Source organism: Lontra canadensis, unplaced genomic scaffold (genome assembly GCF_010015895.1).
Source record: "Lontra canadensis isolate GAN:19392208 unplaced genomic scaffold, GSC_riverotter_1.0 scaffold4, whole genome shotgun sequence".
Taxonomy (NCBI): Eukaryota; Metazoa; Chordata; class Mammalia; order Carnivora; family Mustelidae; genus Lontra; species Lontra canadensis.
In genome coordinates, this window is record NW_022630998.1 from 48,506,021 (window position 1) to 48,532,037 (window position 26,017).

General features: G+C 37.4%; 1 protein-coding gene across 4 annotated transcripts in view; it reads left to right on the forward strand.

Moving 5' to 3' along the window:
- The window catches only part of PDE4D (phosphodiesterase 4D), a 1,277,424-nt gene that overhangs the window by 402,063 nt on the left and 849,344 nt on the right, over positions 1–26,017 (forward strand). Inside the window, exon 1 of one of the 4 annotated variants that reach the window (XM_032850058.1) lies at positions 10,386–10,889. The exons of the other annotated variants lie outside the window; for them this stretch is intronic. Within the exon in view, the coding sequence (XP_032705949.1) occupies positions 10,435–10,889 (455 nt within the window). The 5' untranslated portion in view covers positions 10,386–10,434. Of the gene's footprint in view, positions 1–10,385; positions 10,890–26,017 lie in introns of those variants that run through there. 4 annotated transcript variants of the gene reach the window in all.

A 26,017-nucleotide genomic window follows, 5' to 3' on the forward strand; every position in this document is an offset into this window, starting at 1 on the left:
GCTTATATGCCAGGTACTGTGCTGAGAATTTTACATTTGTTATTTCATTTAATCCTTTGCAAAGTAACATTGCAAAGTTGATTGTTATTACCCCCATTTTATAGATGAGAAACTGATATTTAGAGTGTTTAATGTAGCCTGTAGTCAGACATCTAGAACATCTTGGAAGGAACTGAAAATCAGGACTTTTTCTGGCTATGGTACCCATTCCCTTAGTAAGGATGATGAATGACGTACCTTTTAGAAAAATGTTTAAATTCAGTAGGACTATTGGTTTGACCATTTTGACTGAACACCTTCAGCAATAATGGGTTATTTGATCAACATCAAAGAGGGACTGGATTAATAAGCACAGTGTGTAGTTTACAACTGGTCACTTAGTCTACATCTTTGAATCTGCGCAGAGGCCATTGCAAATAAATCTAGGTCTACATTTGGCACACTCCACAAAGCATTCTAAACAATTCAATGATAAGATTTCCATTATTTATGCATGAAGAAAATATGCTATTTTCCATGAGCTGAGCCAGGGGGAAAATTACTCAGCCTTAGTAATATTAGACCATGGATCTTCCATTTATTTTAAAGTGGTAGTGTCATGCTGAGGAGAATAATGGTTAATATCTTTCTTCTCCTTCCTGCAAATACAATGTCAAAACTACATTGATTAAAATAAATAAAATCTTATATCATGGTGTCAAGTCTGTAAGAAGATAGAATAGGCAAGCAGAAACTTTAAAAACTAGTATGTCTATGAGTCTGCCTTGAATTGTGAATTCTATATATTTTTTCTTTTCCCAAGGTTCTTATTTCTATTATGCTCATCAAGTTACATGGAAATTTTAAGTTTGATCAAAATAAGTAACACATTTTCTCAATGTTTTTTAAAAGTACTATTTCATTGAAAATTTTACATTCACAAAGAAAGTGAGTAACTGGGCTACAATTAAAATTAGTTTGTGAGAATGCCCCTGGTAGTGATCCAAATTCCCTTTTTTGGAGGGAATGTGTATTCCTTGAGGATAGATAAAGTAACTTGTCTTCTCTCAATACAAGAAGCCTCCAAATTTGAGGTCTTGTTTACTTCGGATAGTAAGGGTGAATTGTGAAATATGTGAAAATGTGAAAATGTGAAAAATAACACATTTATTATTACAAAGTGTTTATGAATCTCTTGCAGATTTGTCTCTCAAGGATGGAATTTTCAGCTCCACATTGCTCACTCCTACCCACCTCAGGTGTATCTGTTCTGTTGGTGATGATGTGGGTTTTATGCCACTGAGTCTTATAAATCACTTGGCCCTCTAAACTCCCTTAACATTCTAATAATTAGTCTCCATATTCCTTTGTGTTTTGTATGTAGATAATGTTATCATCAGCAAGTGACAGTTTTGTCTCTTCCTTTTTAATCCGTTTATCTTCAATATTTATGTGTGTGTTTTTCTTAGTTGATTAGAAGTATTGATAACGGATATTTGTATCTTGTCCCTCACACAAGATATTTCTGATATTTCAGCCTATGTCTTTTTAGTTCTCTAATTTTGTATTAAACCACCCATCCACTGATATTATTAAACAATTTATCCACTGATATTTTAAAATATTTTATTTATTTATTTATTTATTTGAAAGAGAGAGAGAGAGAGAGCATTAAAAGGGGTAAAAGGAGAGGGAGAAGCAGGCTCCCACCGAGCAAGGAGCCCGATGCAGTGCTCAATCCCAGGACCCTAGGATAGTGACCTGAGCTGGAGGCAGACACTTTACTGACTGAGCCACCCAGGCGCCCCAATCCATAGACATTTTAATTTAAAAACTTCTGTATTTATCTTATCCCTTTGTCATCTAGGCAAGATCACAGGTTTCAGACTGAGGTTGGCAAGGGCTCAAGTTACAGCTTTCAAACCAAACAAATATCTGACCTTAGGCCAATAATTGCTACTATCAGCCTCCACTTCCTAGATGTAAACTGGAGTTAATGCTGGAAATCCTTTATTTAAGAAACACATTAATTACAATAGTCAGTTTAATAGGGGCTTTATAAAATAAGAAAACTACTTTAAATGTACATTTTCTAAAGGGAAATGAATACATTTTGCTGTATCCCTGCCTACCTTGTTACTTTTCAGCCTCCTTTTTTTTTAAGATCTTATTTATTTATTTGACAGAGAGAGATCACGAGTAGGCAGAGAGGCAGGCAGAGAGAGTGGGGGAAGCAGGCTCCCCACTGAGCAGAGAGATATGGGGCTCGATCCCCAAACCCTGAGATCATGACCTGAACCAAAGGCAGAGGCTTAACCCACTGAGCCACCCAGGTGCCCCACTTTTCAGCATCTTAAAGTCTAAGATTAAATATTCTTCACATTAAGAATTTAAAGATTCTTGGGGTGCCTGGGTGGCACATTTGGTTAAGTGTCTGACTCTTGCTTTTTGCTCAGGTCATGATCTCAGTGTCTCAAGTTAGAGCCCAGCATCAGGCTCGGCGCTCAGCTTGGATATTCTCCACCACCCATACTCACGACGCTCAGGCTCTCCCTCACGTGCTCTCTCTCTCAAATAAAATAAATCTTTTTTAAAAATAATTGAAAAAGTCCTAACTGTTTTTGGCCTTTGGTAGGTTAGGCCCGATTTCATAGTAACAAGCTACTTCTCATAATCTCTTTTGCATGTTTGAGATTGAGAGTGACATTTCAAGGCATGTTGATTCCTTTTTAAAATTTAATTGTCAAATATTAGAAGCTCAGGATGCTCTTCTAAAACTCAGCTAGAAGCTTTTGACAGATGGACATTTAGCACCTGAGTAATCATCCTTCAGGTCTCATGAATCAGTCACTTTGAAAGTTCTGTAACATCTTCCACAGGATTAGGGAATATCTAGTCTTTTTAAGTGTATTGCTGGTGAATGATCAGAAATGATTTTGTAGTTACTTCAGTGATTAAACAATATACAGCTTCAAATATTATGAATATCTTTTGCTTTATAATAAAGTACGGAAGTGCAGTCTTTCTTCCTGAAAGAAATATTTTCTTTACTTACAACAGATGTTTGTCTCCCAGGCATATTTTTTATTGTTTCTACATATGGAGTTAGTTATCTCTTCAGTGAGGCAATATACTATAGTCTTTTGAAGAAATTTTAAATGAATATTAGGTGTCTAAATCTCATGTAATTAAGTCTAAAATTCAACTAGATGCTGTTCTTTGAATACAAATAACGAATCAGAAATCTTTACTATTCCAACATGGCCCTCCTTGATTTGAATTCATTTCCAAATAGCTTCCCCTTTACTTTACCCCAGGCCGCTGGTTGGCTTGGTACTCCCCAATATGGCAAGCTGCTGCTATGGCAATAACTTTGCACTTGCATTTTTCATAGCCTTGGATGCTGGCTGACACCCTTACTTCCTTCACTCCCAAACATCATATGCTAACTTCTCAATTTGCTTCTCTTTGCCTTATAGCACTTAGCCTCATCTGGCATTTTTACATATTTGTTTGAGTTTTTATTCTCTTTCTTCCAATTAGAATAGGAGAGCCAAAACTGTACTGTTTTATTCAGTTCTTTTCCTCCAGATCCTATGTTTGGCACATACTAAGTGTTCAATAAGCATTGGTTGAATGAATAAATTAATGTTGAGACAATGAGCAACAGATGTTTTCTATGTAGAGTTAAGATCACATGGGTCACACTCGACATCTGCAGGAGACTTGCACAGTCCTGTTAGTCTCTTTAGAAAGACTCCTTATGATTTTCAAAATTGTTAAAATGTGAAGTACATTGTTGTAAGGATTAAGTAAAATGGGGTATGAAAATTATTTGGAAGAATGCCAAAAGTTAAATATTTGAGAAATGCAATTAACTTCCATCAGAATTCATCATTTCCTATTTCTCTGCTGTCACAATGGAAATGTTGGCTTTGGTCTAGTTTAAGGAAAGCCCTTCCATTTGCATCTTAGTGTTCAATCTGCTTCTTCTGAGGGACAGCCTATTATCTGTTATTCTCCTTATTCCTCTCATATCCTTGATTTCTTCTCTGTTTGCTTCCAACTTACCAGATTCACACAGAGGGGCGCCTTTTGATAATTTACACATCATAAATATATTGCCTTAAGGGCGCCCTTTCTAAAAGGTGATTTGTTATGAGATATTTGCATACTTAACTACTTGTCCTTCTTAGGGATTCATAAAATTACTTGACATTTCCTGAATTTCCAGTGCCCCAGAATTCCCCTCATCTCTGAGATTTTGCCAGTGCCAATTTCTTCCCATTATGCGTTTACCTTTGATGCTCTCTAAAACAAACATACAGTCATACATACATGTTCATACAAGGTACAATTAACTGATTTCACCTTGTTCTTGAGGTCTTGGCATTAGCTTCCTCATTGTGAAGACCCATTGACCCTTACAAATTGAATGTTCCTCTTGTGTACCAGACATTACATATCCCCATTTATGTCTCACACCTATGTCTTACACACTCTGTCTCTCTCCCTGAGTTATACTTGTCTATTTGTTTACTTCCCTTAAAGACACAAAGCTCCTTGAGGACAAGTATTTTTTCATGCTCATCAATTAAATACTGAAGTCTGCATGGGAACTGACACATAACCAATATTTTCAGCTTGAATTAACAAGTGGAGTAGTGTTGTTAGAAAGTTACAAGATTAGTTTCTGGTAGTACTGAAACCTGTAGGGCCAGCCAAGCAGTTACTGCTGAATTTCCGTCAGTGCGCTAATCAAAGAAAAATGTGCTCAAATGTAGCATTTCTTAGTTCAACATTTATCACATATTGCTCTTTGTTTCATGTTAGAAAAAAAAAATTTCTAAAAATGATCTAAAATATGGAAACAATGGGATAGGGACTTTAGTACTAGTACTTAAAGTGGTAATATTAACAATATTTAATATATGTATAAATGTTTACTATTCCAAAAGCCCTTCATATATCCACAAGAAAGGCCTTAACCCTGTTTCTGAAAAACCCTGAAGACTTGGGTGAAATCTAAGACTCTGAATGCATCCTTTGGGTATTTCTAACGAGGCAGCAGTTTGGCTTTGTGAGAAACAGTATCTGATGATGAAAATTTCCAACTCTATGATGACTGCCATCAGATTGACACGTCCTAACAAACAACAGAGCATGTGTATTCCAGTATATCTAGGATATATGCAAAAAGAAGGTTTCATTTAAATCTTCCTCTCATCATGAAGATAACAGTGGACCCTTAGTTATCATGACTTATATTTAATTCTGTGTTCTGAATTGAAATGATCCTTGCTCACCCTTAGCTTTTTTATTGACATCCTTTCTGCCAGAACTCTCCATCATTATTGACAGGAATGTTCTTCCTTGTTAATTGTCCAGCGGAACATTGAGTGATTGATTAGATTGCTAGGGCAGATTTGAAATTCATTGGCAAAAAAGGGTGGTGGTGGTGATGGTGTATAATCTCTGTACCATGGTAATGGCACCAACTAACTTATTATTTATGTTTGTTCAGGAAAAATGCACTGATCATTTACTAGAATTTTTTACTTTTTATACAGATGTGCTGATAATGAGTGGTGAAAGCTTTCAAGGAGGCCCCATATGAACCCAGTAGTGTTTGAATACCCTCTCAGATTGTACCTATAAAACAACATTTACAGTCAATCAGTGGGGGAAAATAGATCATTTATTTGACGTATAAGTATGGAAAACTGATGTCCCCATTGATTATTTCCATTTTTGGTTATTTTAAGTATGAGGGCACAACCCTTAGATTAATGAAAAGAGTTTTGAAGTGGAAGACTAGAAGTCTCTGTTTTTAACTATGTAAGATTTTCTTTTAACATAGAGACAACAAGAGTCATAGAGAAAGTGTATATTTTCATGAGCTCTGGACTCTTGAACTAGGTTTGCCAAAAAGTATTTGAGTCATGTGGACAAGTCAACTAAGAGAATCTAAAGTAATTTTGCAACTGTATAGTAAGGGAATAGTTCTGGATCAGTAGTTACTGAAATATTGAAGTCAGCTAAGGAGTTTTTAAAAATGCAGTCGTCTGGGTTCTTCCCCCAGAGATACTGATTTCATTTGTTTAGGTGTGGCAATGGCTTTCAAATTTTAGTTGGATTCAGAATCACCTGGCCAACTTGGTAAAAGTACAAAGTCCCAAACTGTTATCTGCCTTAAGGAGCTTGGGCTTTTGTGTTCTTGACTTGTTCTCTTGGTGATTCGGATAACATCACAGTTTGAAATCACTGGTCTGGGGTTTAACATCAGAAGTTTTTGATGGTCTCCAAGGTGATACTTCTTAGAAACCACTGAGTAAAATCAAATTTAGGATTCTTCCAGCTCTATCAGGAATGATCCAAATTGGTAGCTTTTATTAGGTACTTACTGTGCATAAGGCATTGTGCTAAGTATTATTAAGTCGTCACAAGACCCTGTGAGGTGGATAATAATACTACTTTGCATATAAGAGACATGGCGGGTAAGTAATTTAGAGCTAAGTTCACATGACTAAGAAGTGGGGGATTTGAACCTAAGCTGTCTTACCTCAAAGGTCACACAATAAACTACTACTGTAAGTAATCTCCTGGAATTATAGTAGAAGTTGAAAACTCTCAAACTGGGGACATGGGTACTTACATGATTTTCTTATGATTTTTTTATTGAAGTATAAATTCACATACAATATCCTTTTAGTTTCAAGTATACTTCATAGTGATTTGATATTCTTGTATGTTGTAAAATGATTCCCACCTTGAGTCTAGATACCATCTACCACCACACACAATTATTGTAGTATAGTTCACTATATTCCCTATGCTGTATATAACATCCCCATGAATTATTTTTTTATATTTGGTAATTTGTACCTCTTAATCCCCTCCACCTATTTTCACCCATCCCCCCCAATCCTTCCCCACTCTTGTAACCAACAATTTGTTTCCTATATGTGTGAGTGTGTTTCTGGTTTTTTGTTTTGATTCACATATAAGAAATCATATGATATTTGTCTTTCTCTGATTTATTTCACTTAGCATAATACCCTCGAGGTCCACCCATGTTTTTGCAAATGTCAGGATTTCCTTCTTTCTTGACTGAGTAATAGTTCACTGTGTATGCGTGCCTGTGTGTGTGTGTACATATACATACACATTGTGTGTACGTACACCTATCCGTAGAAAATTGTGTTGTTTCCATATCCTGACTTTTGTAACTAATGCTGTGATAAACATAAGAGTGCATGTATTTATTGGGATTAGTGTTTTCATTTTCATTGAAATATTCAGAAGTGTAATTGATAGACCACATGGCAGTTCTATTTTGAAATAGAGTATCTCTATACTGTTTTCCATGATTGCTGCACCAATATACATTCCCACCAACAGTATAGAAGGTTTCTTTTTCTCCAAAGCCTCACCAGCACTTTCTATTTCTTGGCTTTTTGATAATAACCAATTTGTGTGAGGTGATATCTCATTGTGGTTTTGATTTGCATTTTGCTGATGATTAGTGATGTTGAACACTTTTTCATGTGCCTACAGGCCATCTGTATGTCTTCTTTGGAAAAATGTCTATTCAAGTTCTCTGCCCATTTTTAAATTGGGTTGTATGTTATTTTGACATTAAATTATGTAAGTTCTTTATATATTTTGGATATTAATCCCTTATCAGATGTATGATTTATAAATATCTTCTTTCATTCAATGGATTGCCTCATCATGTTGTTGACGGTTTCTTTTATTGTGCAAAAGCTTTTTAGTTTGATAAATGATTTTCTTATCTTTATCTTTAAAAATATACCTGACTTGTAATTATATAGTAAAAATGAAAGAATCATTTACAAAAAATAAATGAAGACTATAAGAAATAGAAATTGTTCATTAATTAAAAAAAGGAGGAAATGGACAGTGAGAAGCAGGGTAGGTTTGGATAATTCTATTTATTCTGGAAAGAAGAAGATCACAAACTACTTGTTTATACTGTTAGTGTTGGAAAAGCGAGATTATAAGTTTCAGATAGATATTCTGCCATGACTCAACCAAGGAGAAAGGTGGCAAGAATTTCAGAGGAAAAAAGAAATTTGTATACTTCTTTGGAATAGTTCCAGGTACTAATAATGCGATGATTTTGAAAAATGATTTACACTGTAAGCACTTCCTTTTCTCTCCTTTCTTGTTTGGAAAGATACCAGCTCAGTGCCTTCCTAGGCATAGAAAATACTTTGGCCACTGCCATTAGTCACACTTGTGTCTGTAAAGGGGAGAAAGAATGCCTTAGTCAAGTATGTTTTCAGTGCTACATAGAGGGAAGTGATACTTAGGGGAATGCCTTGTTCCTCTCAAGACCTGGCCTTTCTCAGGCTTTGTTCATGGGCCCTATGGGCAAAATGCCAATACTGAAATGCTGGAGGAGACATTTCTCACTTTGAAGGAGAAGAAGGAGAAGGAGGAGGAGGAGGAGGAGGACAAGGAAGAGAATGAGAGAAGGAGGAGAAAGAAAGATACCCATGTAGAAATGCCAAGTGCATTTTTGCAAAGCATTAAATTTAATTGCTGTCACTTAGAGAAGGAACAGTGAGCAAAGTGAGCACTTATTTTCATTGATGGTATTTCATCAATGGCTTGTACACTGAGCACTCACTATATGGAGGGCTTTGGATTTCCAGCACTCTGCAGAGTCTGAGAAATGGTTCTTAATTCTGATACTTTAGTATTCGTTATATGATATGCATAAAATATATATATTCAAGTGTGTCAAAGTTGTGTCTGGTAAATAGATTAATTACACTGCCAACAAACTATTGTAAGACATCAATAAAACTGTATTTCAAATAATGGATGTTACAATGCTAGTTCCCATAAAGTCTAATTCTAAAATTAAATATAATTTAAAATATAAAAAGGTACAAGAAGAGAGGACCTGGGTGGCTCATTGGGTTAAGCCTCTGCCTTCAGCTCAGGTCATGATCTCAGGGTCCTGGGATCGAGCCCCACATTGGGCTCTCTGCTCAGCTTTCCCCTCTCTCTCTGCCTGCTTCTCTGCCTACTTGTGATCTCTCTCTCTCTCTCTGTCAAATAAAGAAAGCCTTTAATAATAATAATAATAATAAAGGTACAAGATTTATGTACATATGTACATAGATTACTCTATATTATATGAACATATATTACTCTGAAACTTTGTAGTTTCTCAAAAATGGCCAACATTGCAGGAAAATACTAAATAAAGGAAGACAAATAAAGGAATTTGGATTTTAGTGCCATATATGACTCTGATTTCTGTGGAATAATAGTGATACATGTTTCTGAACGCTTTGGCAATTGAGCTGTCTTCTTCTGCTGGATGTGGCAGAAAGACAAAATTGCAGGCAGGCACTGACAGAAGAAACCCCTGAAGATAAACAGAGGTTTGTAATGGAAAAGGTTCCCCAACCTTAACTGTAGCCAGATATCTCAGTCTTGACAACCATTCACTTTGATTTCCAGCTAGGACCACTCCTGGGGACCTTAATCACAGATGCAGCAGCAACATGAGATACTAGCTGGAAGAAGATCTTCAAGAGGAAATAGTGGGCATTCCCTCTGCTATGAGAAAGATCCACACAGTATTTAAACCTTTGTCAGGGAAAGAGGCTGAAATAATCCTAATATTGGGTCCTCACCCAGATCCAAATTTTCAACAACCTGCACAAAAACCATTCTGAGCAACTTTGCCAGGTCACATCCCTTATCTTTGGAAGCCCCAACATGGTGCTCATCGTCAAAAAGCTGTGAGAATCCGACAGGAACCACCGAACTCCATTTCTCGAAGAAGACTGAAGCAAGTGGAGGTGCAGAGGAAAGCTCTGGGGCAGTGGAGGGCAGTGGGGGGAGGGAGGCGGGGGCACAGGGAGGGGAAGGATCAGGAGGACAGGTCTGACTTCTGACTGGCTAGAGTGGTTTTGGAGAAAGTCGCAGCTTGGCTCATCAGTCAGGAGCTATCCAACTTTTCAGCAGCTCTGGTCTCAGGGTTCAGGCGCTCTGGACTGAGGAGGCTGCTACCACTACTGCTGCTGCTTTTTCTGCGTCTAGAGCTGTTAACAGTCCCTGCTTTTGCTGCAGGCGCCCAAAGGAGGGAAGGGAAGAAGAAAGGGAGGAAGGAGGGACCGGCTGTTGGTGAAGCAGCGCACCGCGCGTCCTAGTCTTGGTGAACTGGGGAGCCCAGGAGTGTATCTCTGCCACAATCACTGTGGAGGGAGCCTTGTCACGTTCTGTGACCCCTCCCGCTGGCAGAGCCCACTCTCGGTCGCCCGGAGCCTCTGGTGGCTTCAAGTGGGAAGCTGAGCCCAGCCTCTGTTTCGGCTTCAGAAGCGGCTGCGGCAGCAGCAGCAGCATCCGGGTGGCGCTCGGGCCAGCGCGGTGAAACCAGCTGGACAGCAGGGCTCGGAGGTGCGAGCCAGGATGGAGGCAGAGGGCAGCAGCGTGCCGGCCCGTGCGGGCAGCGACGAGGGCAGCGACGGCGCCGGAGGGGCCACCCTCAAAGCCCCCAAGCACCTCTGGAGGCACGAGCAGCATCACCAGTACCCGCTCCGGCAGCCCCAGTTCCGCCTTCTGCACCCCCATCACCACCTGCCCCCGCCACCGCCGTCCTCACCCCAGCCCCAGCCTCAGTGTCCGCTGCAGCCGCCACCGCCACCCCCTCTGCCACCGCCCCCGCCGCCTCCGGGGGCTGCTCGTGGCCGCTACGCCTCGAGCGGGGCCACCGGCCGGGTCCGACATCGCGGCTACTCGGACACCGAGCGCTACCTGTACTGCCGTGCCATGGACCGCACCTCCTACGCCGTGGAGACCGGCCACCGGCCCGGCCTAAAGAAATCCAGGATGTCCTGGCCCTCCTCCTTCCAGGGACTCAGGCGGTGAGTGGAGAGCGCCCCCTCCCCCATTCAGACAAGGGGTCACCTCCCCAGTTCTCAAATTCTCCTCATTGGTCTCTTTATCACTAGCAATCTAGGACCCAGGACTAAATTCTATTCTGGGAATTGGGGGAGGGAAAGCAGGGGCGTGTTTGTTCTTGCTTGAGAGTGTTAGGATTCACCTGTGTGTAAGAGACCCTGAAAGTACAGTTTAAATGTGTGTGTGTGTGAAAGAGAATGAGAGATTTCCAGTAGTCTCTACCACCCACCATCCCCTCCCCACCCACTTCCATCCCACCCTGGCAAGTGGGACTAAACAGGCAAATTCAGTTTGCTCTGTTGCGGTAGGAGGAAGAGTGAAGGAAAGGGGTGGGGTTGTTGAGCCAGGGAGACTCCCAGTAATCATTCCACTCTCCCCAGAGTGAGGGGGGTTGGTGGGGCAGATCTGATGGTGACTGGGAATGGGTGAGACAGCTTGGTTCCAGGATTGCAGCTCAAAGCCTGAGAACAACTCAGTTTCTCTTTGTCAGAAAGTAAATTGAACAGCTAAAGGGGAGAACAAACACGTGGGTGACTTGGAGAGTTTGGAGCAAAATGTTCAGCAATCCTCAGGAGAGGGAAAAGGGAGGGATGGAAGGAGGGAGCAAAGACTCTGTGGGAGTTACACTGTGTTGGTATGTGATGTGTGCTCGCTATATGTGTATCCATCCAGTTGTCTTTGCAAAATCCCAGGAAGAAAGTACCTCGTTTAATTTAGCAGCAGGAAAGATGCAGAGATTTGATTATAGTGATTTCCCCTTAATGTAAAGTGCTCTGGAAGATAAGGCAAGGAAGCTGCATGTCACCCAGAGTTTTAATAGAAGACAACTGCTCCTATTCTGAGGAAATGAGTAGTGTAAAGAACCAATTACAGCTACTCTGAGAACTGAGCTCAGATTCTTAACTCAGCCATGGAGGTGGAAGTTGGGCCCTTTCCCTGCAACCCAAAAACAGCTCTTTTCTTCCCTGTCCCAGGCCCTCTAAGCAGGACTGCCCTGCCCCACACAAAATGCACACAAATAAGATTTCATTATCTAACCTTAGAGGTGGGCAGCCATTGATGGTCTACACATCCAAGCCATGTATCTGCATAATGGGTAAACTGTAAATCAGGTGGGCATCCAGAAACAGGAAAACTTGGGGCTGTTTGTTCAGTTGTGATTGACAGTTGTTTGTCTAACTGTAATTGATAGTAGGTTGGGTTTATCCAGAAATATTAATAGTGTTCAAATGTATATCTTTCTGTCTGCCCCCTTTCCGGGCTCCATCTATCTCTGTGCCCTTTTCTCTTTTCCCCTCCCTCCCTCCTCCTCTCTCTTTATCTCTTTCTTTTTTATAAGCAAGTCTCTCTGTGTGTTGTGTACAAAAGGAAATCCAGCCGAGTGGAATATCTCAACCCTGATATGCCCACATACTTCTCATACCCTTTGCCTTCCTCACACCCTTAATTACTGGACATTTTTTGTGGTGATGTTCTTATACCTGTTAGATAAAAAGAATGAGAATTGTGGTTTAAATAGTCACTATTCAGATCAATTTAAATTTTGAAGATTGATGTGATTTCAAACATTCATAAATGAATATGCAAGTTTCATTTTTATACCTCAGACTGCTAAAGCCCACATGCTATGTTAAATTTTGTTTGAAAAAGTAAATGTCCTCCACTTGGGTAGAGCACTATGTATGTGGTCCCCCTGTGGAGGAATAAAGGCAAGCATGGCACTTTGTATGTTTGAGCTATAAACATTTGTGAGACTGAGATTTTAACAAATATTAAATAAGAACAAGAGTTCTAGATTAATCTGTGGGTTGGTTGACTTTGTAGAGTCTTTTAATTAAATTCATTTTTTAATAAAACAGAATATGTCTGAGAGGGTGAAGAGGGAAAATAAGCTAATTGGAGTAGAGGTATTGCATCATTGATTTAAATTTATTTTTTGCTGTGCTCGCTACACTAATTAATTGTTCCGTTTGTAATTTGTTAATTGAATGGTTCACAGAAAACTAAAGATGTATAATACTTACACATAGCTTCCACTGTAGCTCATCTGATAAATCATTCTTATTCTATTTAAGAGTTATTGGACTTAAAATTCTTTACATCACTCATGTATTTCCCAAACACTCATTCATTACATGTCAAGCTTTCCCTTGATAGAATTGCTTTTGTAAATAAATGTACTTTGCCAAAAGGGCATGGATATTGCTTTCATTCTTTTAGGAGGATGGTTAAGAATGCTTTAAAATTATCAAAAAATCACATTTATTAACTTATTTGAAACCCATTAACAAAGCTGAAATGAAATGATATTGTCTTCACTTTATAGATAAGAACATCGAGCCCTAGAAGTTATGAGTAACTTGTTCAGTAGCACAGTGACTATGAGTGCCAGAGCTAAGACTGAAACCCTGGTCTCCTGCCTCAGTGAAGACAGTAGGTGCTCCCAAAATAAATGTGCGCAGAACCTGGGCATGTTGACAGCATCAAGAAATATATAAAACCAAACATGAATGTTATATTGATTGATACCATAGGACCTAAAGTCCAAATAAACAAACAATGAGATATGGTTTAAGTCCTTTAAAGAAAAAAAAAAGGCAGCATTAGGCTCTGGAAGCAATGAGAAATTTTAACTTTATTTTTAATTTTTGAAATCCTGGCTGTTACACTGGTATTCATTATCACAGTAGAGGCAAACAAATCAGTGTATTTGTTGAGTTTGTACATTCCATATAAAACAATAATAAATATGAAAAATGTTCAGAGAGTTAAAGTTAATCAGAGCACTTCATGTTGTTTTCAATGATCTTTTATTTTATTTTATTTTTAAAGATTTTATTTATTTATTTACAGACAGAGATCATAAGTAGGCAGAGAGGCAGGCGGCGGTGGGGGGGGGGGAGAAGCAGACTCCCCACTGATCAGAGAGCCTGATATGGGGCTCAATCCCAGGACCCTGAGATCATGACCTGAGCCAAAGGCAGAGGCTTTAACCCACTGAGCCACCCAGGCGCCCTTTCAATGATCTTTTAAAAGGGAACAGAAGTATGAGACATGTGCAAAGTGTGTATGTGTGTGTGTTCCTGTGTGCATGTGCTGTCATTCAAATGGAGGACTTAAGTTGTCTGTCAAGTTAATGTCTCTGAAAAATCCTCATGGATGGATGGATGAATGATTCTTTATGGACTACCAAGAAAAATATGTCCTTTAAAAGGCTATATTTAGCATGTGTCCTAGCATTTCCAGATATTATTGTCTTGACTGAAATTTTCAAAACTACAGTTTGTAAAGCAATGGGAAAGAGGTTTGCTTGGTTTAATGAAGAAATCTGTAAACTAGGAAGGAGACAATTCCCACACATTTTGTGGTCAAGTCTTTTGATTCTATGAAGATGTATTTGAAATAAATTTTGTGTTAAGTTATATCTAAGAAGGTAGATTCATTTTTTAATCTTAACGTAAAAGTAATTTGAAATAATAAAATTACAAGGAATGAGTATGTTACCAAGAAAACTAATTGAGATATTAATGTCAAATTAATCACTTTAACCAATAGTTCTTCAAAATGTAGCAATTGTTCGGGGTGCCTGGGTGGCTCAGTGGGTTGGGCCTCTGCCTTGGGCTCAGGTCATGATCTCAGAGTCCTGGGATTGAGCCCTGCATCAGACTCTCTGCTCAGCAGGGAGCCTGCTTCCATCCCGCCCCCCGCCTGCCTACTTGTGATCTCTCTCTCTCTCTGTGAAATAAATAAATAAAATCTTTAAAAAAAATAAAATTAGATTTAAAAATGTAGTAATTGTTCAATTGAATTGATAAAGGATTTAATTATTTATTTGACTTCTTTTTACATAACAAAATATTTTCCTTGTCAGTAATGTGCATTTCTAAATCTGCAGGAACTATATATTCCTTTTTTTTTTTTAAGATTTATTTATTTATTTATTTGACAGAGAGATCACAAGCAGGCAGAGAGGCAGGCAGAGAGAGGAGGAAGCAGGCTCCCTGCTGAGCAGAAAGCCCCATGCGGGGCTCGATCCCAGGACTCTGAGATCATGACCTGAGCCGAAGGCAGCAGCTTAACCCACTGAGCCACCCAGGCGCCCCTATATTCCTTTTTTTAAAAGATTTTATTTGATAGAGAGCACAATCGGGGAGGGGTAGAAGGAGAGGGAGAAGCCCAATGCAGGGCTCGATCCCAGGATCCCAGCATCAAGACCTGGATGATCACTGACTGTGGATGCTTTACCAACTTAGCCACCCAGGCACCCAGAGCTATATATTCTCAATACAAATTAAGGGTCTACATCATTAATCATCGGGGAAATGCAAATAAAAACCACAGTGAGATCTTACCTCATACCTGTCAGATTAGCTATTATAAAAAAAGAGAAGAAATAACAAGTGTTAGAGAGGATATGGAAAAAAGGGAACCCTTGCACAATGGTGGGAATGTTAACTGGTGCAGCCACTATGGAAAACAGTATGGAGGTTACTCAATACATTAAAAATAGAATTATCATATGATCAGCAATTCTACTTCTGGGTAATTGTCCAAAGAAAATGAAAACAATAATTCAAAAAGATAAATGGATCCCAGTGTTCATTTCAGCATTATTTATAATAGCTAAAATATGGAAACAACCTGAATGTCCGTTGATAGATGAATGGATAGGAAAATTGTGATGTATATAGATATGATGGAATACTATTCAGCCATAAAAAAGAATGAAATCTTGCTGCTTGTGACATGCATAGAACTTGATGACATTATGATAAATGAAATAAGTCAGAGAAAGATATATATAATAGTATCTCTCTTATATTTGGAATCTGAAACAAAACTAATAACAACAAAACTAAGCTCACAGATGCAAAAAACAAGTGGTGGTTGTCAGAGATGCAGTTGGTATGAGAGAAATGGGTGACCTGTTGTTTTGTTTTGTTTTTAGATAAACTGGAAAAACAAAGCTGGAAATTCAGATAGCATAGGTGTTTCCTTGGGTATTAAGAAAACATTCTACATGACAGATACAAATATCAAGAAGATGACATTTGATTTAATTATTTTGGAAGAAAAAGATAAAAGCTATCATTGTATTCAATATAAATCCCATGTATCATATAAAATATTTAACAGTAGTCTTTTAAATACATTAATATATATTAAATAAAAGGAAATACTCATTATTGTAATTATATTGCAGTATTGAAATACTAAAAAATCAGGTTTTTGCTTTTCTATTCTGAATTATAAATTTTTCTGTTGTCTCTAGTAATTTTGTTAACATTTTTTAGTGTGTTTTTTCTTCATTAAAAAAAGTGACCTGAGTTCATCATGCAAACTTTAACTTTCACATCACCAAAGTATTTGACTGAAAACTGACTACACTTTAAACTGACTACATCAGTGAATCTAAGACTTTGGATTTTAGGAAACAGTAATTTTTTTTTTAATGTTGGATGACAGATACAAGGTTTCCATCTTTAAATTTGAATAAGTGAAGATATTAATTTATTTTTAATCAGCAAAAATGTATGGTTTATTCAATCAGCAAAAAGGTGTGGTAAAATTTCTCATTTCCTAATATTAACAAAACAGTGTTAGATTAATGAAATCTCCAAATATTGGCAAGAGAGACCACTGCAAAAAACATTTTTTTTTCACTTTCCAAATTGGATACTTTCCTACACACACATACATACACACATAATGGTGAACTGGTCATTAATTTCTATTTGCAAACTTTAATATGGTTTTGGAAGAGTATCTTGGGGAAGGTTCTTAAACATCCCATAGAATAATAACCTAAAAAGACTGAATCCTTTTAGCAACTTTGGGTAGTTATTCACAGCCTTGAAGTCAAACATGAGTAAAATTTTGTCCCTCTCACAGCTTATTATCCATCTACATGTTTAAAAATATACAATATGTGAGTCTGTAACTTCAGTGCTGCTAGTCCTGGCTCATAGAAGGAATGTTGCTAAGGGATTATATCAAATAGCACTGTATTATATTTCAAAAGATGTTGTGGTTATTTTTATCTCAAGGAACATTTTTCTACATTTAAAAATAGGAAATCTAATTTTTCCCAAGGAAGAGGGCATTCACATTATTTTAAAAACTCATCAGCTGAATTGACTTGACCCCATACACACATATACCACCATTGCTATGCTCTTCATGACACCATCTTGGAGATTAAATGAAAAATAAGGTATGTTTTGTCTTCTGAATAAGAATTATAGTACAATTTATGTCAGTATGTGTTATCAACCATTCATCTAATGGTCTCAAGTGACTAGTATCCTTAGATTCTTCCTTCTCTGAACTCCCAAATCTTTTTTTTTATAAAGATTTTATTTATTTATTTGACAGGCAGAGAGAGAGAGGGAGGAAGCAGGCTCCCCGCTGAGCAGAAAGCCTGATGCCGGGCTCAATCCCCTGAGATCATGACCTGAGCCGAAGGCAGAGACTTTAACCCACAGAGCCACCCAGGCACCCCTCTGAACTCCCAAATCTTAGAGACAACCAAGATCTTCTTAGTTCCCACCTCGAAATATCTCTTGTGTTTCTCCATTGCTACTTCCCTAGATCAAGCTCTTATCATCTGCCCTAAGCATTTTATGTCTCCTGACTCCAGTCATTTTTATACTCCAGACCACCCAGTCTCATCATCCCCTTGTCTGAAATCCTTGGATTATTTCTTTACACCTGCAAAATAAAATCTGGATTTCTTAGTCTGACTCTTCAAAACGCTAGCCCAGTTTATCTTCCTCAGAGAAAGTCTCCTATTCATCCTTTTCATTAAACCCCATGAAATCAACACCCTCACATTTTTGCCATGTGCTGAGCTCTTTGTGCCTTTTAACACCCCTTTCTTTTTTCAACCTATTTCTTCCTTCTAGACTGCTTTTCCTATACCCTACACCATCCCCTCCTTATATATTTGGAAAACTCACAAATATCCTTTCAAACTTATTTCAGCCCACTTGGATGTATGGTCTTACAAGCACAGGAGTATTTTTTTCTTTTCAGGGCTTTCACATTGCATTTTGTATATATGTATTCTAGCAGTTACCAATAGCAATTTTTTATCTGTCTCCACCATTAACCACATTAGGATCTCGTACAGTGTGTTGTATATATGCGTCTTCAATAAATTATGAATCTTTAAATGTGGAAATAATAATAATGAAACCTTACCTCTTCAGTTGGTGCTTACTCAGACAGTTTGTATTTGGTTTCCTTGATAATCTTGGTGAGGGAAACAGAACTAGTGATATTTTGCTTATTTTATAAGTAACCAAGGGGAACTCTCAGAGAAATAGATACATGTATGTTCAGAGAAAGAACTCAGGCATGAACCTTAAAACTGCTAGTATAGTGATCTTTTCATCAAATTGTTAGATAAACATGGAATGGTATTGGATAAGAGGAAGCCCATCTTTTGATTAAAACTATGAAGACAGAGAGAATTTGTAATGATTATAAAGAGAGAGAGTAGTCATTACAATCCAGATTGTAAGGAAACAACATCAGAATGAAATTTTGATGGAATAAAGTTTCCTTTTTTATTTAGAGAGATGATTTTACAGAACTAATTCTTAACTTTGGGTAAGAGGATCAATTAGATTTGGGGATAGGTGCATATTTTGAGGAGAACTTTCATCAGATTCTTAACAAGTCCTTGATCCACAAAATTTAAGACACTTTGTGTGTTCTAAAGTGAACTAAGTTATTGGCTGATTCCCTAAGGGAACAACTATGAGACATTGTATGCCTTCAAATGATATTCTCTTTGGAGTGGCTGAAAGTAATTTGAAATGGATTTTAGAAAACTCCAACACTTTAGACAGAAAAGGTCACAGGCTTATTTAAAAATAATGTATCCCCAGTGGAATTTTTGGGAATTAATTGACTTAAAGTTTGATTAAAAATATGTGTAAGAGGGGCACCTGGGTGGCTCAGTGTGTTAAGCCTCTGCCTTTTGCTCAGGTCATGATCCCAGTGTCCTGGGATCGAGCCCCGCATCCGGCTCTCTGCTCTGCGGGGAACCTGTTTCCCCCTCTCTTTCTGCCTGCCTCTCTGCCTGCTTGTGATCTCTGTCTGTCAAATAAATAAATCTTTTAAAAAAGAAAAAAAGAAAAAATATGTGTAAGAATAATAAAGAACACTTGGAAAGAAATAAAAAGAAAAAAGATATTTTTTTTCCCTGTATCAGAACAGGGGCACCTGTCACTTATGCATCCAATTCCTGATTTCAGTTCAGGTCATGATCTCAGGGTCATGAGATTGAGCCCCACGCTGGGCTCCAGACTCAGTGCAGAGTTTACTTGAGATTCTCTCTCTCCCTCTGCCCCTCCTCCCATTCATGTACTCTCTAAATAAATAAATAAGTAAAATCTAAAAAAAAATCAGAACATAGAGTCTTTTAATTCAAATGACATGATATTAATTTGGGAACAAATCAGTTGTTCAGTGGACTAAATAAAGGTTTTGTGAACTGTCAAACATGAGAGCCACATGTATGTGGAAATTTAGGATTTACTAAGTGCAGCATTCCAATTCAGTGAGACTAGAGTAAGATATTTTAAATATGATATTTATTAGTTTATTGAAATAAAAAAGATCCTTATCTCACACCATAATAAGAAGCATTTAAAATCAATAATAACAACATTAGAAATTTAAGATGAAAGTAGGCAAAAGACATAAAGAGGAAATTCAAAATGGAAGAAAGATTAATATCAATATACATTTGCAAAGATTCTCTACTTTGCGAACAGACAAAAATAAAAATTAAAACATAAGTGTTATTTAATTTTTCATCTATTATTTTAGAAAAAGAGTAAAAGATTAATAATTCAAAAGAATTAGAAAAGGCGTGGTGAAGTAGGCAATTTCTTCTATACATTTTTCATGATAGTGTAAATTAGAAAGACCTTGGTGGATAATCAAATAACATATGCCAAAATTTTAAATGGGAGTGCTTTTGATCCAGTGAATCCATATTTAGGAATTTAGCCCAAGAATATAACTGAACAAGTGAGCAAAGCTGTACTATATTGCAAAATTGTGTAGGATAATAAAGATCTGAAAGCCACCCAGATGTCTCTCAGTAGAGAACTGGTAAAGTAAATTAGGTCATATCCACAACAAAGGACTACTAGATAAAGAAAGAGGGAGATGTACATGTACTGAAATGCAATTACAAACCCTGCAAGTTGTTAAGGGAAAAAAAAATTTAGAGACTGGATCATAGAACATGATACTATTTACTTATGTGTATTCATGCATACTTATATTTACATATATGAGGTTATGTCTATATGTGTGTGGCTATATAGAGAGAGATGTGTGTGTATGTGCCTATTATGGTATGAGTATGTGTATATATATAATCCTCTTTAGAAGAGGAAAAAGCACTAAACAGTTATAAGTGTAAGAAGAGAGGATATTTAAGAGAGGTTTTCACTATTTTCTTCTATGGTCTTCTTATTTGATTTCCTTTGAAATGAGGACATGGGACACCTGGGTGGCTTAGTTGCTTAAGTGTCTGCCTTTAGCTCAGGTCATGATCCCAGGGTCCTGGGACCCCATTGTGAGGTGGATTCCCTTTTCTGTAGGGAGTCTGCTTCTCCCTCTGCCTCTCATTCCACTCGTTCTCTCAATCTCTATTTCTCAAATAAATAAATAAAATCTTTAAAAATAAATAAAATGAGTGTATGTTGTTTTATAATAAGTAAAAATCATTTGTTTTCCTCTTTTGTAAGAAAAGTTGTCATTTTCCATTTACTTAGGTTAACATATTTTATCTCCCATTTTTCTCTTCTCCCTCAAAAGCAAAGGACTGTGTCACAAACAATTTAGAACAACAAGGTAAAATGAGGATGTCAAAGAGAAGAGAACATAACAACATGAAGACAGTATGAAATATGGAAGCAAAAAATATTCCACTGATTTCTGAGTAATTGCTAGAAATGAGTCACAGAATTGGCTGTGAACTTCCAATCAGCTAATCCAAGGAAGGAAACACTATCAGTTCAAGATTTGTAGTATTAATAAGTTTTAAAAAAAAAGAGTTGGTGCAGATGATGCATTGCTCTTTAACTCTGAGAATTAAAAGAAATGTTTCCCTATGTTTTCTTATAAAAAGTTACTGTGTAATATGTTGCCCGAGTTTTTAATAACTAGCCTACACTGTGTAAGGTATGAAATAAGTATAAATGTTTATTGTAACTGTGAGTGTTTCTTATAAAACCTCATATTGATGCCCTGTTGTCAGAGTGCAGTTTATTGAAAGTCTATCAGCATGGGATCCCCAGTTAGTATTCTTAACAGTGCTTTCCCTTTAGTGCCAAATGCTATGTGTGCTCGATTAAAAGTGGCTACATCTCCAGCTTCAAGAATTCCTCTAGACTCTATCTCCTATATGCTTTTTGACCTGGTTGATTCCTGTAATCACAACCCTCCATTAAGTCCAATTTGACTAACCCTTAAGATTGGCTCAGAATTCTGGGACACCTCAGCTCCATCTGGGTCCCCCTTATTTGTGAGACATGAAAATGAGAACAATGAAATAAGAAAATTCATTATTGGTTCTCAGCTCTTTGATTTCCTGGCATAATCACCTAGTTCTCTAGATTTTCATAGAATTTTCTATTTTCATAGAATTTTCTATTTTCATAGAATATACACTTGTAGTTGAATGCTCCAAGATAAGCTAGTTACAAAATGTAGTCCTGGTAAATACAAGTATTGGTGTACTTAAATATAGATCAATAAATATTAAAAATTGTGTAGCCAAATTGAGGTTGGTGTTTTAGTCTAATTTACTTACAGCCTTTCTCTGAAACTGGTTTCCTGTTGTTGTTGATGTTGTTCATCTAGAAGCAAGTTAAAATCATTAGAATATAAAGTAGAAGTTTGGAATCCTTTATACACATTTTTGTTTTATCACCACTCAGAATCATCCTCACCACCTGGGGTCTTTCAGTTTTATTGAGAACCAGTTTCCAAGAGGACTCCCTTGACAAAAATCAGAGGTCTCTACCAAAATCATAGAGCTCATGGTAGGGATTTCTACTATAGATACTGAAGAAAGATCACCAAACACTAAGAAATACTCTATATTGTTTTCATCAGATTTTTTGAGAAATAATAAAGAGGATGAGAATGATTATTATGTGGAATATGGGTCTATGAAACTAATACATTAACAGCTCAGAATCTGCCATATACATTAACTGAAATATAAGTCAACAGATCCACAGTTTGTGGAAAATAGAAAGTTCTTGATGGTTTTAATAGATTAGGCTGTTCTTTGTGTCTACCTGTATGACTTCCAACACTGGGGGTTCTGTGTATACTGATTCCTCTGCCTGAGATGTCCTCTCCTCCCCACTCACTAGCTTTAATAGCATGTATTCATATTTCAGGGCGCCTGGGTGGCTCAGTCATTCAGCGGCTGCCTTCGGCTCAGGTCAGGATCCCAGGGTATTGGGATCGAGTCCCGAGTCAGGCTCCCTACTCAGTGGGAAGCCTGCTTCTCCCTCTCCCACTTCCCATGCTTGTCTTCCCTCTCTCACTGTCTCTCTCTCTGTCAAATAAATAAACAAAATCTTTAAAAAATATATTCATACTTCAGATCATAACTCAGACATCACCTTTTCAGTTTAGACTTTTCAGTTATTTCAAACATGTTATAACACCTTATATTTCTTTTCTGTCACATTTACCATAATTTATTTTATTTTTTTTTTAGATTTTATTTATTTATTTGACAGAGAGAGAGAGATCACAAGTAGGCAGAGAGGCAGGCAGAGAGAGAGGGGGAAGCAGGCTCCCTGCTGAGCAGAGAGCCTGATGTGGGTGGGGCTCGATCACAGGACCCTGAGATCATGACCTGAGCCAAGGCAGAGGCCTAACCCACTGAGCCACCCAGGCGCCCCTATCATATTTTAAAATTACATGTTTAATTGTTTTGATTAATGTCAATCCCCTCTTATCAACTGTATCCCCAGTGAAAGCAAGGACCCTGTCAGTTTCTTTCACATCTATAGTACTTGCATATTGTTTGTACTTGAAGGTTTAGTATGTAGGGGCACCTGCGTGGCTCAATCAGTAGTGTCTGACTCTTGATTTTGACTCAGGTTATGATCTCAGGGTTGTGAGATCAAGCCCCGTGAGGGGCTCTGCACTCAACATCAGTCTGCTCAAGATTCTCTGCCTCTCCTTCTCCCTCTGCCCCCGCCCCCGCTTGTCTGCATGCGCTGTCTCAAATAAATAAAATCTTGAGAAAGAAGATTCACTAAATAAATGAACCTTAACTGTTAATAGGTTATCAAATTTATAAAACTAGGAACCCACTATTAAAAGAGAGCAAAAACAGTTCCAATGCAGAGTCTTCAACATATACTTCATTTAGTTAGTTACTATTTTTTTAATTTGATGTAAAAGACACTTGAGTGTTAGTAGGTTTTTTAATTTATTTTATTTGAGAGAGAGAGAGATTGAACGGGCACACACGTGAATGTGGGTGTCAACCCCAGGACTCTGGAATCATGACCTCAGCTGAAGGTAGACGCTTAACGGACTGAGCCACCCAGGTGCCCCAAGTGTTAATAGGTTTAAGTATCATTTCTGGGAAGAAGTCTGCAGAACAGGAAGTCAGTAAAGAATTAGCTTCATGAATTGTCAAGGTGATGATATTATAGAAGAGTTATATTTAAGGGACTAGCGAGGAAAAATGAAAATGAAGGCATTACTAGTAACTTTAATGCATTGTGACTTGTTTTCATAGCTATTTAATTTATTTAGCATTGATGCATTCTTCTTGAAGTTCATTATGTTTCTGTTACTCCTGTTCAAGTAAATATAAAGTGTTCATAATTACTCAGCATCTGGTAGTTCTTTGTGACAGTAAAGCCTGAGAGTAAAAATAAGTAAATTTTTTGCCTAAGAATGTGACAGCCATTTGAAAATGATCTAAGAACTTTAACAATTACAGGAGAAAGTAAGAGCATACAACATTATTCTGACAAAATGTCACTTTAATTTCATAAATGTCCTTTTATATCCTATATTAATTTCATTTTTGGAATAGCAAGGCATGTAAGCTGTTAAATGAGTCATTATTTCTGTTGACTTGAAATATTTTATAAACCAAAGTCACAGAGGAGTGTAATGAAAATCATTAATAAGAAGTCACATAGGGGCACCTGGGTGGCTCAGTGGGTTAAGCCTCTGCCTTCAGCTCAGGTCATGATCTCAGGGTCCTGGGATTGAGCCCCACATCAGGCTCTCTGCTCAGCAGGGAGCCTACTTCCTCCTCTCTCTCTGCCTGCCTCTCTGCCTGCTTGTGATCTCTCTCTATCAACTAAATAAATAAAATCTTTAAAAAAAAAAAAGAAGTCACATAGACACATGATCATCACACTATTTCCATACTTCAGAAAAAGAATCTACTTAGGGAAAACAATTTTGTATTTGCTTTTAATGCAGCCAGGACATGGACCCTAGGCTAAACTGTTTAATGGTTTACTATTAGTAAACCATTTACTCTCTGGTGGAGTGCTATTCAATTTTCAGTGAGTTCAAACAAAATGATTATGTATCTCATTCATTAAACACAAATGGAGAAAAAAATAGTATACTTTCTGGTATATCATATATTAAAATCACTTTAAAAAATTGTACTTCCTTAGCTAGCTCTAAGACAGAACTATACATGAGTAATTGAAGTAACTAGACCACTGACCTGGTTAATAAATGCAAATTTAATGTAATGTTTCCCTAGAGACTTCTTTTTAACTGCTTTGACCAAATTAGATTATCAGATTGACAATACTGGGTCAGGTACTCCTTTGTATGTTTGTCACAACATCTGTTGGAACTCATGAAAATTTTTAGACATGTTCAAACCCATAAAGGTTCCTGAGGACATAGTGAGAGTCTCTAGGAAAACAATAATATAGCTAACATTGGTCCTCACCCAGTCAGACCAGCAGGCTGTTTATGCATTGGATGCTGCTTGTGTCTAAGCATTTGCTTTAAATATTTGATGCAGTTAATTGATGAGTATTTTGAATCTTCTCTATTATAAAAATCTAACTTGTAAAAAAATAAATGCAAACAAGTCACAAATGAGAGAAGACTAAACTGAAATACAGTAGTTGTCTCCTCAGATGATCACCACCAGTTTGTTTACCAGAACATGGCTGTCATCTTATTTTTATTAAATAATAGGACTTGTTAGGTGGGTAGCTAATGGCTAGTGTTATCTCTCAGTATTTTCTGAGGCACCAGCTTGAGAGTAATTCAGTATACATGGAGTTCAGGTTGTGGGAGGTAGAGCTGGCAGGGAGATTAGGAGAAAAAGGAAATAAGGCTCCGCTAAAAGTTTTTCAACTTTTCTAGATGTTAGAGATAGATTTTCGGCAGGGAAATTATATGTTCAGCTTTGAATTTTTTAAACTTCATTCTGGCAGATAAGTGGAACATAGAGTGGGAAGAAATTGGAGGTGTGATTTAGGTGTTTATTGCATCAAACCAGATAGAGGAATAAGTCATGATAGTCTGGAACTAAGGCATAACAGTAAGAATGGAAAGGAAGAGATGAATTTAAGAGAGATTTTATAAGTGAATATGATGTGATTTGACTTAATGCTGTTAGATAAAGGAATTGTATTTCTGAAAGTGTATTTCTGAAAAACCTAATTAACCCACAATTGTTTCAGTGTTTAAGGTAAATTTAAGATCTTACATTTTTGTTTTAGGTGCAGTCATCTAGTTTTTAGCCTTTTTAGGTTGGGGAAATACTGAAATGTTAGTTAAGAGAGTTTTTTAAAATACTTGCCTGCAGATGAAATTTGTAGTGTTGTTGTTTTAGACAGATCACTTGTGCCATTGTATAAAACATAACCACTGGTTTTTAATGATGACTACATTGATAGATATGTTCCATCCCAGGCCACCATGAATTAATTGTGTTAATTCAGTAAGTTGATTTTCTCAACTCATTTGAAAAGGGTGAAAAATAATACAACTTTTTTCTCTTAGGTGGCATCATAAAGCTAACGTACTTCCTTTT